This window comes from Podarcis raffonei, chromosome 9, assembly GCF_027172205.1.
Source record: "Podarcis raffonei isolate rPodRaf1 chromosome 9, rPodRaf1.pri, whole genome shotgun sequence".
Classification (NCBI taxonomy): domain Eukaryota; kingdom Metazoa; phylum Chordata; class Lepidosauria; order Squamata; family Lacertidae; genus Podarcis; species Podarcis raffonei.
Window position 1 is genome coordinate 42,349,699 of NC_070610.1, and position 16,071 is coordinate 42,365,769.

General features: G+C 38.5%; 1 protein-coding gene across 8 annotated transcripts in view; it reads left to right on the top strand.

The window, feature by feature from the left end:
- LRBA (LPS responsive beige-like anchor protein) overlaps positions 1 to 16,071 on the top strand; it is a 361,620-nt gene that overhangs the window by 326,799 nt on the left and 18,750 nt on the right. For 5 of the 8 annotated variants that reach the window (XM_053403139.1, XM_053403141.1, XM_053403145.1 and 2 more), the window contains 5 exons: positions 240 to 329; positions 3,329 to 3,521; positions 6,135 to 6,197; positions 9,831 to 9,986; positions 14,880 to 15,047. In XM_053403139.1, the coding sequence (XP_053259114.1) occupies positions 240 to 329; positions 3,329 to 3,521; positions 6,135 to 6,197; positions 9,831 to 9,986; positions 14,880 to 15,047 (670 nt within the window). The remainder of the gene's footprint in view (positions 1 to 239; positions 330 to 3,328; positions 3,522 to 6,134; positions 6,198 to 9,830; positions 9,987 to 14,879; positions 15,048 to 16,071) is intronic. The other 3 variants (XM_053403142.1, XM_053403140.1, XM_053403144.1) reach the window with 3 other exon arrangements.

Below are 16,071 nucleotides of genomic sequence, written 5' to 3' on the forward strand. Positions count from 1 at the left end.
ATATCACGGAACAGAATGAAGTTTTGCAGTTTCTCATGGAAATAGCTCCTAGAGTACTAAAATGATTACCTCATTCTTAATACCAGTGCCAAGCACTTAGCCCCACTGTGCACACACGGGCTTGATTTTCAAGATGAAAAAAACCAGAAGTGTGGAATGACATTTTCAGGTGACAGTTATGGTTCTATTGCCTGTAATTAGCACCTCTTAACATGCAAACCTGCCTATGTTTTTTCCAGGCTGTTGAAGCTCAAATCCGAAGTTTTGGGCAGACTCCTTCCCAACTGCTCATAGAGCCACATCCTCCAAGAAGCTCTGCCATGCAGGTGGTAAGTTAGGTGCCAGGTTAATTATTTGTGAATCAGCTGCTCCAAATTCATACAGACACACTTCATTTCCCAGTACAGATAATTTTAAGTGATTTAAATGTTCTTTCTCCATAGACTTAATTGAATGCATTATGAAGGATAGAAAAGGTTTGTTCATTTTCTGAGCCAGGTTTTAGGAACATTGCGGACAAGCCAGGGCATTAGAGTCTATGGGTACTTTGCTGTTAGGTGATATCCAACGTTGCATGAGCAACGTTAAGAGTGGAAGCCTGTTCTGAAAGCAGGCTGACACCATTGGATGCCATCCATTGTCTTCATTTGGGTGTGGAATTTACTCAAGGTGTGGTTCTTGTGAAGAGTCAGGTGTGTTTGTTTGCATACTGTGTGTTTTCAGAATATTCAGATATATCATAGGATCTATAGTTTTCTGAATGGGCCCTGTGGTTCTGTGCTCAATACTAAAACATGCAACATTTAATGACAACAAATTTTCTGTACTAAATTAAGGTTGCCATACTATGTTAGAGTTGTACTTATGGGAAGTAGAGGGAGGAGAGGCAGATGGGCCAAAGCAGGAGGAGAGGTTTTGGTGGGAAGCAAAAGAACCAAAAAGCACAAGATACATCAGTTACCTTATCAGTTGCTTGAATTCAAGGTTGCTCACACTGTATTATTATGCAGGTACATGATTGTATGTAAGTAATATGAAACTTTAAATTGTAACTCTTTTTAACACAATATGGAAATCAACATGTTGATCCTCTGATTACGGTAGCTTCCAAATCCTTAACAGTTTTGTTTTTTAAGTTCAGTGGTGGTCTGATCCACACATTCCATTTCTAAAGTTGTAGCCAAACTATACAGATCTCTCAGGGAAGGGGTGGGCAGATGATATGTCTGAGCATTGGGCGGTGATGAGATTTTGTTACCACTTTGCACTTCTCAGCTTTTCCAAGTAAGCAGATGTGTAATTGACTTCTCCATCTGCAAATGTCTTCAGAAATGTAAAATGTGCAGATCAGTCCTACGCTGAGGTTCATGTTTTTACTCCTGCAGCTGTTGTTGTTTGATAACCCAGGTACCAGATGATAAATGGTTTTGAACACTAGAATTTGAGCAAAGATCAAGTTTTTCCTAGACAAAAACACATTGGCTTTTCAGATGCATTAGTACATTGGCTTTCCCTGTCACAAAGCCAAATGTTTTACCACCATAATGATTCAGTTAATCACTAAAAGTTTCAATGCAAGATTTTTTTTGGGGGGGGAGGGGAGGTAGGTGGAGTATGTATAGAGAAGAAATTAAAGGCACCATGGGCTGCGTTAAGTGCACAAGCCATAATATGCACCAGGTGTAGTAATTAGCAATCACATGAAGGCTGCCTATTTGTCTGGTTTGGCTGCTGTTGCTGTATCCCCTTGTGTTTTCACACCATCAGATAGCTGGATTTAATTGAGGCCACATCAGATGAGGCATTACTGACACCTTTAATTGAATGAGCACCCAGGGAGGATTAACTCATAATATTGATTGGCTTTTAGCCACTTGCTCAAAAGGGTGTCTGGGTAGCTTATTAGTTGTTTTTATTTACACCTTTATACAAAGACTGTAAATAGGAATTCATAGTGCAATATGTTTTTCTAAGTACTCTTAATAACTTTTTTAAAAGGAGTGATAATAAAAATGCAAATGAACTTAATTTTTTATTAGTTCTGTATAAAAATATGCTAAATGTGCTCTCTTATATACACATTTACATATGTGTACATGCATTGTAAAGTTGCTGATGATAAAGAGGCAAAAGCCATTACCAGCGTATTCAAATTCCATAAAGATACTAATTAATTATTAAGAAATAGTTTCTCAGATGCAGTCACAGGTAATACTAATGGACAATGAAGAAAACACTCCATGTAAATATAAATTTCTCTCAGCAAACTGAACATTAAAACCAAGCACTCTGACAATCCTGACTTGAGCTTTCTATAGCTTAATAGCTGTGTCGACAAAGCATCACAAAAAAACGAGAGATGCTTTTGTCATAGTGACATTATGCATTGTCTATCAGCACAAGTTTTTAGGATAGTGGTTTAAATCTTGTGGTTTTCTAATACATTTCATTTATAGATTTTTATGTATGTTCCAGAGGCTTTCAATGGGAACAGAGTGCAGCTAACTTAGATTTATCCAACCCCTACACCCACCTTTAATTTATTCTGCTTTAATGTCATAAAGTTCTAACTTAGATCATAATTTTCCATGACTGGAATTCTGCTCATGGAATACTCCTGTGGTAGAGGACACAATTTTCACCAAACCCTCTTTACTCCTGCAATCCTCTCTGTCCTCTGAAAATCTTCTATGGGAGGTGATACTAGGATCTGCTGGTGAATTGGCAAAAGGTTATTCCTTGTATCAGTGACAGCCTCTAGTGTCTAAGCTATACAATACATAGAAAGATGTAGAAAAGTACATGCATTACACATTTTAATTCTGTATTGCTATTCCTAAATTAATTCTGATGGTATGCAAACACTGCAAATTCGGTTTTCTGTTTTTTTATCCTCTCTATGATTTTCCTGGAATTTTATTCTTTGAGCTTTGGTGCAGCTTTTAAAATTCTCTGCTTTATTTTATTTTTTTATTGGGGTGTACTTTTTTTGAAGCACTACTTCTGCTGATGTTGAAGCTAAACTGTTTGCAAGACACAGGCAACTGGAAACTTTTAAATGGGGCCAATGACTTGCTACAAATGTTGGCTTCTTGATATTTTTTTCGCTCTGTATGTAATTAAGGAAAAAAACCTCAAGGTGTTCAATAAAATGATAGTTTCCATGGGCCTGTCAAAAATTACTGCATTGGCATTCATTTGCGGTGGCTATTGCTTGTTTTAATTGGGTCTTCCTTCTTTTGTCCTGTCCTGTCCTGTCCTTTCTTTCTTCCTCCTTTGTCTTTCCTTTTTTCCGTGTGGTTGGGGTCTTGTTGTGCCCACTCAACAGTATCTCCTCCTGCAGAGTCCATTGATGTTCACAGACCAAGCTCAGCAAGATGTCATCATGGTCCTCAAATTTCCATCAAACTCCCCTGTAACACATGTAGCAGCCAACACCCAGCCAGGTTTGGCAAATCCTGCTGTGATTACCGTCACTGCTAATCGACTGTTTGCTGTGAATAAGTGGCACAACCTTCCTGGTAAGTATGGAAATACTAGCAAGTTAAGATATAAACAGCAAGTTGGGTTGATTTTATGTGTCAAAGATGATGCTTGTTTGTAATGGGTTGGGTCTTAGGAACCACAAGCGAAGTTCCATTATGAGAGTGGAACTTTCCACCCTTCCCACTGTACCTCTAGAAAGTCATTTATGGGATTGGAGGACTGTGAAGGATGCAGGTATGGATACTGCAGCTGGAGGGAACTAGCAAAAAATAAAGAGCATCACCTTGCATGAATTAAAATACCTTTCACATGAACAAGGTATTCATTTGATCCAAACCAATATGAGATCCTTCAGTATGCCTATTAATATCTAAAAAGACAATATCTAAAAAGACACCTGAAGCTGGTTCAGGATCCGGCAGCCAGTTTGATCACTGGGGCAAGAAGGCCCAACTGCACTGGCTGACAAATAAGTTCTGGGCCCAAGTCAAAGTGCTGATTTTGACCTGTGAAGCCTTAAACGGCTCAAGACCACAATACCTCAAGGACAGCATCTCCTTGTATAAACCAACCCAGACCCTGCCATTATCATCTGAGGCCCTTCTTTATGTGCCTCCCTCATAAGAAGTTCAGAGGGTTGAAGCACCTAAATGGGCCTTATCTGTGGTGGTCCCCCTGTTTGTGGAATGCACTCCACAGTGGCGCTCACCTGGTGTCTTCATTACATATCTTTAGGTGGCAGGTGAAAAAAATTCTCTACAACCAGGCCTTTGACTGATTAACATTCTATGGCCCTTTAAATGTGTTCATGAGATGGGGAGTTATTGGTTTGTTTTTGTTTTTATTCCTGCTTTTATTATGTATTTTGTGTTCTCATTTTGTATTTTTTTTGGGGGGGGGAGTGAACTGCCCTGTGATATTTGGGGCTATAGAAATTAATAAATCATAATCACAATCATAAAATGATCTGGTAATTAGTTCCCTTCTATTTCAGGTTCTGTTAATAGCAATTTTAGAATTATGTTTTTGAAATATTCTAGTCATTAGAAAACCTTTCAGAGCAGTGTTATAAAGGAATTGCACAAGAAAACCTAATAATGTAGCCTATCTCTATATGACAATAAAATGCTGTAACTGCCCTATAAGATACATACCTTGTTCTGTAGAATAAGTAGACTTCAAAGCTCAAAGGTTAGCTGCCAAATACATTTTATAATAAGTAAATTAATTTGCCTAACAAAACAACAGGTAATGCTATACTTTTTAGAAATTTCTAGAATCAGATCTATGACCAGAATTCACACTTTTGAATTATCGTGGCCTGCCTTGCAGCGGGATAGCAAAAAGACCATCCTTGGTCCTCTGTCTGTTTAAATTTGAATAGTGAGTTTTACCAAACAAATATAGCAACCTCTATATCTCTTGATTTCCCACTTTTCCCACTTCTTTTCCTTGCTGTTCCTTTGGATCAATTTGTCCACCAAGTCATCTCCTATTCAGCAGTTCACTGTTCTGTACTACCTATTACTCATTAAACCTTCATTACTCCTTAGCATTTTCACTTCTTTATCAAATGTTATTCCCCCCCCCCTTTCATTTTTGATATGTCTGGCTGTTAAGCTTATAAACCACAAGACAGAGTTCTTGTTCAGAGCTTGTTACAAAATTCCTATCACAATTGTGGTACTAAATAAAAACTACTTTTGCAAAGAATGCAAGGACAAGGAGGCGTACTAACGTGGCTCTTTACATGTGCAAGTAAAATTGTACACCTACTTCATTTTGGTAACTTGTCAGTTTAAGCACTTTACTACCCATTATGTCCATATAGGGTAGAAACTTACATTGTGTCATCATTTATTCAGATTTTGCTGAAGCAGGACTTCTGAATTCCATAACAACTGTGTAATCATTCCAGCAATGCTGGTTTTATAATAAGCATATGCTTTGCAAGGTACATGTGAAAATGCGAGATATTGCACACATGATTTTTATTATGTTAGCTTCCATTTCCGGAAGCTTTCATTGATATTTTGAAGTGGAGCTCTGAGGGGGAAAAATGTGTTTAGCATCAGCAAAACATGAACGTTTCAGTTACAAAAGAAATGTTCATACATTTGCATAAAATTCTGGTGTTCACAAATGTTTCTTGAAGTTCATGTATGCAGGTTTCCCATGATGAATAGAATATTTAATATAGTGTGAGCGAAATCCTTTTCTCCATCATAAAGTAAGATTTTTTTAAAAAAAAATCCTTTGTGCGGTACTATTCAAAGTATTTTTTCTTTTAATGGAGGAAATAATATTTGCCACAGTCAGCAGATGGTTGTCACATTTTGTTTTCAGTGCTCTTTACCACTTAATTTTGTTTTGTTGCAACATGAGAGGCTGCTGGTCAAGCATCTGCTATAGCTTATGGCCCAGAGCTGGAGCCTCTGATGATGGTACACATTGAGAATAGCAATAATCTAAAATAAATGTAATAAACAGTCCTTGAAAGCACCTGGATTTTTTTGTTGATGGTGTTCAATAAATGGATGAAGCTTCCACAGGGAAACAATGGCATATAGTGTTTGATTTATAGGATTTTCCATGGTTTTAATGCCTGAAAGTAACACAGTTTTTAAATCTTCTCTCGTGCATTCTAGCTCATCAAGGTGCCGTACAGGACCAGCCATACCAGCTGCCAGTGGAAATCGATCCTCTCATAGGTCTGTCACTTCCTTCTCTCTTTGCGATTCATTAAGCTCTGTATGGTGGCCCTGAAGTGTAGATTACGGTTGTTTTTCACTTGCTGGTTGCTGGGAATGGAATTTTCCTGATAAACCATTTGCATGCAAATTGGAATGCAATGAGCTGTGGCTATGCTGGTATTTCATCAACTCCCCCTCATTGGTTTGCCTAATTTGAACAGGCCTAGGACGTGTGTCAGTGAAAATTAATATGGATGCCGTAATAATGTGTGATTGAGAATGCGCATGAAGTACTGTCAGGATAATATTGGGTCTTTTCATCACTCAGACTTGTTGATGAGCAAGAGCGAGGCATGTTATGATGAATTGGTGCGCCAGTAATGCGATGGAGCTCTTTTGCTGAGGAAATTTTCATAATAACAGTGGGATTCTTAACAGCACTGTGTTGTGAAAAATAAAACTGTGGTGCCAGAATTTCATCATTAAGGGAGATCAATCCTTTCTTCACAGGCCTGCTGTTCAGGCTGAGGGAATTAATGTGTAATTGCAGAACAGTTCCAAAGTCGAAATATATTGCTCAGCCATTTTTAGTGTTCAGGTACTGGTATTCTACCATTTTTCCAGGGTATGGCAGACTTCAGGATCACAATCAGGAAAGTAAGGATATTGTTTCTCAGCTAGATAAATCATTATAATGCATTCTGCTTCCAAATGGCTTGTTATGGTGGTGATAATTCTTATTACCAAGAAGAAGGGCTTGTTTGTTTGCAAACCTTTGTTTTAGGTATTTGCAGTTTGGCCACCATAATTCATTATAGCTTGTGAATTTGTATGTATTACAGCTCTGAAAGGCATCACTTAGCAAATACATTTTTTTCTCTTCTTCTATGATTTAACTTTAGAAGAGCACAAAATTTATTTTCATAATCACCTCAAAATTCATCTGTAGCTTGATTTCTCAAACCTTCCTTTTATAAGCTCTTTAGTTATTGAATGAAAATAATCAGAATATTTACATTTAAAGACCAAGGCAATTGTCACAAAATATTTTGTCACATTATTTCACATTAGTCAAAGTGTATATGAATCTTAATATAACTACTATAGCTAGTGAAAAATTTCTTAAGTGGTAATTGATTATTAGTATATGCACATATGAATACTGATATATGTGCCATGATTGGTGATGTGTAATAACTACATGAAAATTGTTGCAAGGTGCACTGTTGCTCCATTCGCTCATAACGCTAAGCCAAACTATGGCTTAGCATGAACAAAGAAGTGTATGGGCTCATAGGAGATTGCATCCTCTTTGCCACCTCAATTACAGCTTGTGGTTTGTCTGGAGCAAGACAAACAACAAACTCTAGTCTGGATGACATGCTAAACTAAACCATGGCTAATCTCACAGCAGCATACTTGCAGGAGGACCATAGTCAGACCAAAACTGCTATGATCTCCTGTCCAGGAGCCAACATGCTTACACTAAGTCATAGTTTGGCTTAGTGTTACCTGCAGACTGGGTCTATTTAGCTGACTAGTTTATATAATACAGATTGTCATGGTCAATGAATGTAACCTTTGGCTACATTACAGAGTTATGATGCTGATGTGCATTCCCCTCCGCATTTCAATGCAAATGCACAAATGTACATCCAGACATTCAAGTGGTTTTCCATGAGCTCCTTTTAGTCAGCCTAAAAGCTATATTGTACGCTGCTATCCCTGGTTCAAGTGATAATGTTTTAGTTGTATCAAGAAATTATGTCTTCAACCATTTATTTATTTGTTAGGACATTTATAGACCACCTTTCACTGTAAAATATATGAGTGTACATACAATAACACAGTATGCAGTAGGCATCCTAAACAAAAATTATATTTAAAGTCAGAGCCATTTGATCCCTAATGAGTTCCCCAAGGAATGGAATAGTTTAAAATATACCCTCACACACATTCAATTACATAAAATGTGCAATACTGGTATAATACCATTCGTGGATGTCTACTTATTAGGAGGTAAAGTTTTTTGTTTTAAAAACAAAACACAGCACTCCTTTTTAAAAGGAGATTAATACATTGTTGAATTTAAGGGTTAACTTTCTGTAAACTGTCATTTGTTTCTACAGAGAACTGTGGAGATAAGAGAGTATCAGCAGAGGGCCTAAATGATAGTCTAACTCTTGCCCTTTAAAAACCCGTGATAGCCCTGTGAGTCAGGTTTCTGCTTTATAGACATTCTGCTCAGTTACAGGCCGATCAGGGAGCAGGATTTCACACAAATTTGAGTTACAGAAAGGTAGCCGTGTTGGTCTGCCATAGTCAAAACAAAAAAAAATTTTTTCCCCTTCCAGTAGCACCTTAAAGACCAACTAAGTTAGTTCTTGGTATGAGCTTTCGTGTGCATGCAGTGTATCTGAAGAAGTGTGCGTGAAGTGTATCTGAAGAAGTGTGCATGCACACGAAAGCTCATACCAAGAACTAACTTAGTTGGTCTTTAAGGTGCTACTGGAAGGAACACAAATTTGAATTATTGTTGAGAGGATGACTCAAGATGTCAGGCCAAGGAGAGCACATGGGAGTCTGGTGTTTGGCTGTTGGTTAGCTCAAGAAAGGGCTGGAAGCTGGAGTCAGGCAGTAGACATCAAGGGAGTTAAGAAGTAGCTCAGAGAAGCTGAGAGGAATCAAGAGCTGAAATCATTGGCTAAAGCTGAGGAAGAAGGTCTGTGAGGAAGAACTTGTGACTTGAGGGATTGTCTTCAGGAGAGTTTTGCACTCAAGGGCCAATGAGATTGCAGAGGACCTGAGATAATAGTGGTTCCTGGACCCTGGAGAAGACTGCAGCAGAGTTTCTGACAGACTCTGGAGGAATGAGGTCATAGATTTGCATGAAGACTGCTCATGTAGCCCTCACTGCCTAGTTGAGGAGTGTTAGAGGGGAAGCAGCAGTGGTATAGGGAAATTGGCTTTAGGTTTGAATAGTGGGAGGAACTGAAACTCACATTACTATCCTCTTAAAAAGAGCAGGAACCCTGTATTGCATTTGCCATGACATTTAAAGCGATTTATAGTTTAAACATTTATGTTTCAAGCAAGTGTAACAAAGTGAAGTTAACAGTGCAGTTTATTAAGTAACCATACACACAAACATCACCACGTGTTTATATTAATACCTTTTGAAAATAAAGTGTAATCTTTTTTTCCACATCAACACTTTATGGTGGTGCATAGAGTATGATATTCCATTTGGAAGGGCACAGATTTCAATATACAACCCAATACCACTGAAGTTCTGGTGAATCTGGTATTAACTCCCAGAATGTTTCTGAGTATAACCAGTGGTGTATCGAAGTTGATAATTGTCCTAATGTGTATCTGCCAGAGTTATAACTCACCTGGTTGATTCTGCTGGATAAGCATACCTTGGAAATGCCTTTGGTATGTAACTAGAGGCTTATAGAATGTGCTTGACAATAAGATGGGAAAATTGTAGCAAGACGGTGGGGAAGAAGTGAAAGGATTGGGGGTGGGTAGGAGGGAGCAACAAGCATGAATGTGTGTGCATCAGTTTGACAAGAAATTAAAACTCGATTTGCTACTGTGTTAAATAATTATTTTCTCTTTTGTCTCCCCTCCTTCATCCCCTTCTAGCCAGCAATACGGGTATGCACAAGAGACAAATTACGGATCTCCTAGATCAAAGTATTCAAGTCCATTCCCAGTGTTTTGTCATCACTTCTGACAATCGCTACATCCTGGTCTGTGGTTTTTGGGACAAAAGTTTCCGGGTGTACTCTACAGATACAGGTACTGGATTCATTTCAAAAACTTTGGAGAAGGTTTTGCTGACTGTTTGCATTCTCCTTTGCAACTCAAAATCTCGTTCAGAGTTTAAAAGATAAACCATTCCCCGCTCTCAGGCTCTCAGTCTGATGTATATGACACGCAGAGAGAAAAAGAGGAAAAAAGAGGAAACCAAGCAGATTTATTCAAGGAGATTATTGAAGAGTGAACTGTACCCCTTTCCTACTGCAGACGGGAAACGCCACTTTAAAATAGTACCCCCAATTAGAAAACACATTGCAAATTAAAACCAAAGAATTCCACAAGCTAGTCCATCTGATGAAAGGTTCTAGCCCACCCAGGTTCCTGTTGCTCTAGTTTTCTATTTGCATGGAAATGTTTTCAAGCATTAAAAATAGCTCACCCACAGTCAATGCTCGTCTGTTCTACTACCATTCCCTCCAACTTCTGCTACATATGTAAGACTAGGCTAACGCATATTAGTTAAACTGGAACATAAAAATGTTGCTATTAAATGTGTCCTTGGACATGTGCTTAATAACTCTCAAAATGCCCTATTTGAGACACATGTGCTCTCTTGCACTCAACTGACTAAATAAAGGAGGGAGTGTGAAGCTGAATTACTTTGTTCTTTCCACATGAATCAATTATTAATAGTAAGCGTATGTGTATTTAAAAACAAAATATACCTTTTTCTTCCCTTTTATTATCCCATTTAAAGCAATGCTGTGTTATGTTTACTGAACGTTCCCTGACTGCAGTTCTTTAAACAGCACTCTTTATTCAGATGGCTATTTTGCTTTTTATTTATTTTTTGTAAATGATTAGCAAATGGTGATAGAAGGCATTGTGTAAATTTATAAGTGAATGTTTAGCAAGCTTTATAACACTTAAGTAAGATAGATGTATTGAATGATCAACCTTGGCTCCAAAGTAGCATGAGTCTTGGCTAGTGCAAGTTTCCCCACTCAGTTTCCTCTAATTCTCCATTCCCATTGCACATCTCTGTGTCTTATCCCACCACTTTTCTGAGAGACACCTAGAACACAAGAGCAAATTTTCAGTGGCTATAGTGGGTTCCACTTTGGAAAAGGGGCTGGAAAGCCCTGTTCCATGAACAGAATTCTGTTTGTGATCATCTGGATCCCAAATGCCATATAAAACAAAGAAACCAACTTCCTGTGATGGCGATGATTTATTTATATGCCACCTATCTGACTGGCTTGCCCCAGCCACTCTGGGCAGCTTCCAACAAATTAAAACATCCAGCACAGTAAAACATCAAATATTAAAACCTTCCCTATACAAGGCTTCCTTCAGGTGTCTTCTAAAAGTCTGGTGGGAGGGAGTTCTACAGGGTGGTTTGACTACCGAGAAAGCCCTCTGCCTGGTTCCTGTAACCTCACTTCTCGCAATGAGGGAACCTCCAGAAGACCCTCAGAGCTGGATCTCAGTTTTTGGGTTGAATGATGGAGGTGGAGACGGCCAGTTAAGACATCAGGGGGACAAAATTAGTTTGGTTATCTCGTATAATTTTAAATGAAAAAGATCAACATTAATATCTAGCATAGCACTATTACGTGTACAGTGGAAAAGTCCTATTTTAGATTATGATAACTGATTGATAAGCATTTAAGACATATAATAGAATGCAAAATCTAGTTTTGCTCTTTTTTCTTTTTCTATCTAGTGCAATGGAAAAGTCCTATTTAAGATTATACTAATTGAATGATAAGCAATTAGGAAATATAATAGAAAACAAAATCTAGTTTTGCTGTTCCTCCCCTTTTTAAACCAGCTTACTCTTTTTAAAAAAATGCATGCAAATAATAGCTGATTGTAGTTTTATTTTTGGTTAACTCCCCATGCAAATACGTTTTCTGAGTTGAGTGTGAGGGGGAGAAATAAACAGAAGATGATGTGATCAGTAATAGGTAATGGCAAGCTATCACAAGTGTTGAATTCAATTATATTTTAGCACTTACGCTAAAAGAATCTTTTCCTTCTTATATTTCAAGGGGGGGGGTATAACAGGAAATACCTTGAGCATAAATCACACTCTCAGAGTTTAGCTGGAACAGCAGAGCCACAATAAAACCATATTGCAGTGGTGGGTGTTATTTTCAGACAACTTTTTCGATTCAGTAGTACAAAAACTTTCCCCCTGTTTTATTATTTGCAGTACAGCTGTCATATAAAACATTAACTAGAAAATTTGTTCTGTCAAAAAAGGATGTCCTAGTGCACAATGAGTAATCATTGATAGCATGATGTAAAAAGATGGAGTAGTATTAAAGCAAAAAAAGTTAAGGCTGTCTTACAAAATTATCAGTAAGTAATTGAACAAAGAAAGGTGGCTGGACAGAGTGATCTCTGTTGCCCCATGCCTCTTGGGGAAGCTTTGTAGCAGGCCAGCACAGCATGTGCTTTGAATAAAAAAGGTATCCGGTTCAATCCTTGGCATCTCCTGGTAGGGCAAGGAAAGATCCCTATCTGAAACTCTTGAGAGCCACTGCCAATCAGTGTGTTTGAGCAGGTGTGGGGAACCTTCTTCCCCTCCAGATGTTGATGAACAACTCCCATCAGCCCCAGAAAGTATGGCCAATGGCCAGTGTGAGTTGTATTCCAGCAAAGCCTCTCCTCTTCTTAGAGGGGAGGTGTTGTGAGTGGGAACACCTAGAGGGCCAAAGTTTCCCCACATCTGGAGTAGAGAATACTAAGCTAGATAGAGCAATGGTTTGACTCTGTGTAAGGCCGTTTCCTGTTTCTTAACAAAAGCAAAATGAATGTTTGAGAAGCTGCTGACCGAGGTTTGAAAACAGAGAATGTTGTAGAATTATAGAATTGTAGAGTCAGGAGGGACCCCAGGGGTCATCCAGTCCAACCCCCTGCCATGCAGGAAACCGTGTCCACAGCCATTCTTGGGGTGCGCTCGAACCACTAACCATCTGATTAATAGCCAGATGCACTGACACATTGCATTGGAACTACAGTCATACCTTGGGTTGAAGTAGCTTCGGGATGAATATTTTCGGGTTGAGCTCCACGGCGACCCGGAAGTAACAGATTCCAGGTTTCGCTGCTTGCACATGCGCAGACGCTCAAAATGACACGCATGTGTGGAAGCGGCAAAACGCGACCCACGCACGCACAGATGCACAGTTGCATCTTAGGTTTACTTCAGGATGCGAAAAGGGCTCCGGAACGGATCCCGTTCGTATCCAGAGGTACCACTGTAAAAGCAAAAACTAACTGACATGAAAACTTCATACCTTTTCAAAGAAACAGCTATTAGGTCGTGTTAATTGAGAAATTAAAACAAATGAGTCTTGTGGTGCCTTAAATACAGATTTTTTTGAAGCATAAGCTTTTTCATGGGCTAGAGTTCACAAATAGAATGGGTATTTTGAACTAACTGGAAAAGGGTAAATAAATGATGGATCAACAATATGTTTCATGGTCCTGATCTAGGGAGGCAAGAAAAACTTTTGGCTACAACTTTCTCACATTGCAAGCATTATTGAAGAGACTTTAATAATAATAATAATAATAATAATAATAATAATAATAATAATAATAATAATAATAATAATAATGTGTGAACACCTCAAAAAGCCTTTTGGAAGGAGAATTATTATGATTTTATATCTTGCAGTTAGTCTGCTCTATGCTGGCTAGGAACTTGCAGGATGATTCAATGTGTTTCTGTGTGCACAGAGTTCTACTCCTAACCCACAGCCCTTTGAATATGTTTGGTTCTTCATAATAACATGCATAGATGCTTTCTGCTTACATACATTGTATCAAATTCATACCAATGCAAACTGGAACATATTTATATATAAACTGCAAGTACTAAATGGATTTTTAAAAAATCTAGGATAATTAAAACAATACCTCTATTTGAGTGCTATTGTTTTGTTGGCTGGCATGATAAAAAGAAATCTGGGGACAATTTTAGCATTTCAATGACTTTTAACCGCTTAAAACAAACAAACTAAAAGTTAAAATGTCTGAGTAGAGTAAAAAGAGGCTACAACAGAGATTGGGAATGTGTGACTCTCTAGATTCAGGCATCCCCAACCTGCGGCCCGCCAGATGTTTTAGCCTACAACTCCCATGATCCCTAGCTAACAGGACCAGTGGTCAGGGATGATGGGAATTGTAGTCCAAAACATCTGGAGGGCTGAAGCTTTGGGATGCCTGCATCTAGATGTTGTTCGACTCTCAACATCTTTCAACCCCAGCTAGCATGGCCAGTGGTTACGGAAGATGGAAGTCTGGCGCCACAGGTTCCCTACAACTGGGCTATAAGATAAGGTTTTTTTATTCAGAAGGTGCCAGGTTGCAGATCCAATTGTAGATCTACATCAAATTACCCAGATACTGGGAATAATTTCTGAGTCCCAATGCAGTGGCATTCATACCTCACACTATAACCAAAAAGGATCCCTCAGTGGCTTACAAAAAACATAGTAAAATAGCCCCTGCCCCTTAGGGATACAATCTAAGTCATACCACAAGAAATAAAAGGCATGGTAAAGAAGAAAATGAAAAACAATCTCAGGTAAAAGTTATTGAAGTTATAATGTGGTTTTATAGCCCTGTGTGTGCATATTCTGGGTGTCCTCAGAATTCTTTCATTCCAAAATGATGTCTTTTTCACCTGGCCCTAGTTGGTAGATCTTGGGGCTAGAGGGCCACTGTCTTTTTGAATGGACATTTATGAGATAGATGGATAGATAGATAGATAGATAGATAGATAGATAGATAGATAAGTCACTCAGTATAAGGAAGCTTCACATCTTTATATACCTTATGCGAAGTGCACTGTTATATGTCTATATTTATATATTGGCTAATGGTTGAAAAAAAAATGTGTTTTGTATATTCCAGGGAAACTGATGCAAGTAGTGTTTGGACACTGGGATGTTGTCACCTGTCTTTCTCGCTCCGAATCCTACATTGGAGGAAACTGTTACATTCTCTCAGGGTCTCGTGATGCAACATTGCTACTGTGGTACTGGAATGGCAAAACCAATTGCATTGGTGATAGCCCAAGTGGTAAGGAAGGCCTTTGTTGTTACTTGCTGTTTTTGGTTTTTTTTTGTAAGTGGCAGACTTGTTGCATATGATATTTCAGTACTGTTATACCTGAATTGCTGAACTGGGGCACATTTCTTGTTTGGGGCAGCCCCCTAGATCACAGGTAATATACTGTTTTCCATATTTCTTGAGTGCGGTTACTGCAGAGCATACTGTTTATCCCAGCAAATAATTCTGCTTCTGTGCAGCCCTGTAGGTTAAGTCACTCTGAGACTTTTTTGTGAGAAACAAATGCAAATAGTAAATGAATGAATGAATGAATGAATGAATGAATGAATGAATGAAATGAACAATATCCTTCACATCTATGAAGAGCTGTCATATTAGCCAGCCATACAGGCAAAAGAAATACCGTATTTCTCTGTCTATAAGACGCCCCCATGTATAAGACGCCCCCTATTTTGGGGGACTCACATTTAAGAAAATGGGGGGGGGAGATGTATCCGTGTATAAGACGCCCCCTAATTTTTGACATTATTTTAATGGGAAAAACCTAGTCTTATACACGGAAAAATATGGTAAATTGATTCAAATCTCTTAGACCAAAGAAATTTTAACTGAACAGTCTTTTGGGAAGGTAAAATAATCTAAATGTATATACATTTCATATTTTATCTGTAACCTAGACCATTACCTCCAAAGGTATGGGCAAAGGAAGGAAGGTAAGAAAATATGTTTGCCATTTTTGTGTGTGTGTGTGTGTGTGTGTGTGTGAGAGAGAGAGAGAGAGAGAGAGAGAGATGGGGGGTGTGCAAGAGAACTATTATTATTATTATCTCTCTACAATTTCAAATCCAATATGGTTGCTGACTGGGACAAAAATCTTTGGTTAGAATGTTTTTTGCAAAGGGGAAATATTTAGCAGTCACCAAAAAGACAAAATGGTGCCCATCTGATATGTAACAGGAGGGAGTTCCGAAGGATAGGGTGCTGCTACACTAGGCCCAATTCCGACGTCGTGTGGAATGAACTTCTTGTTGTG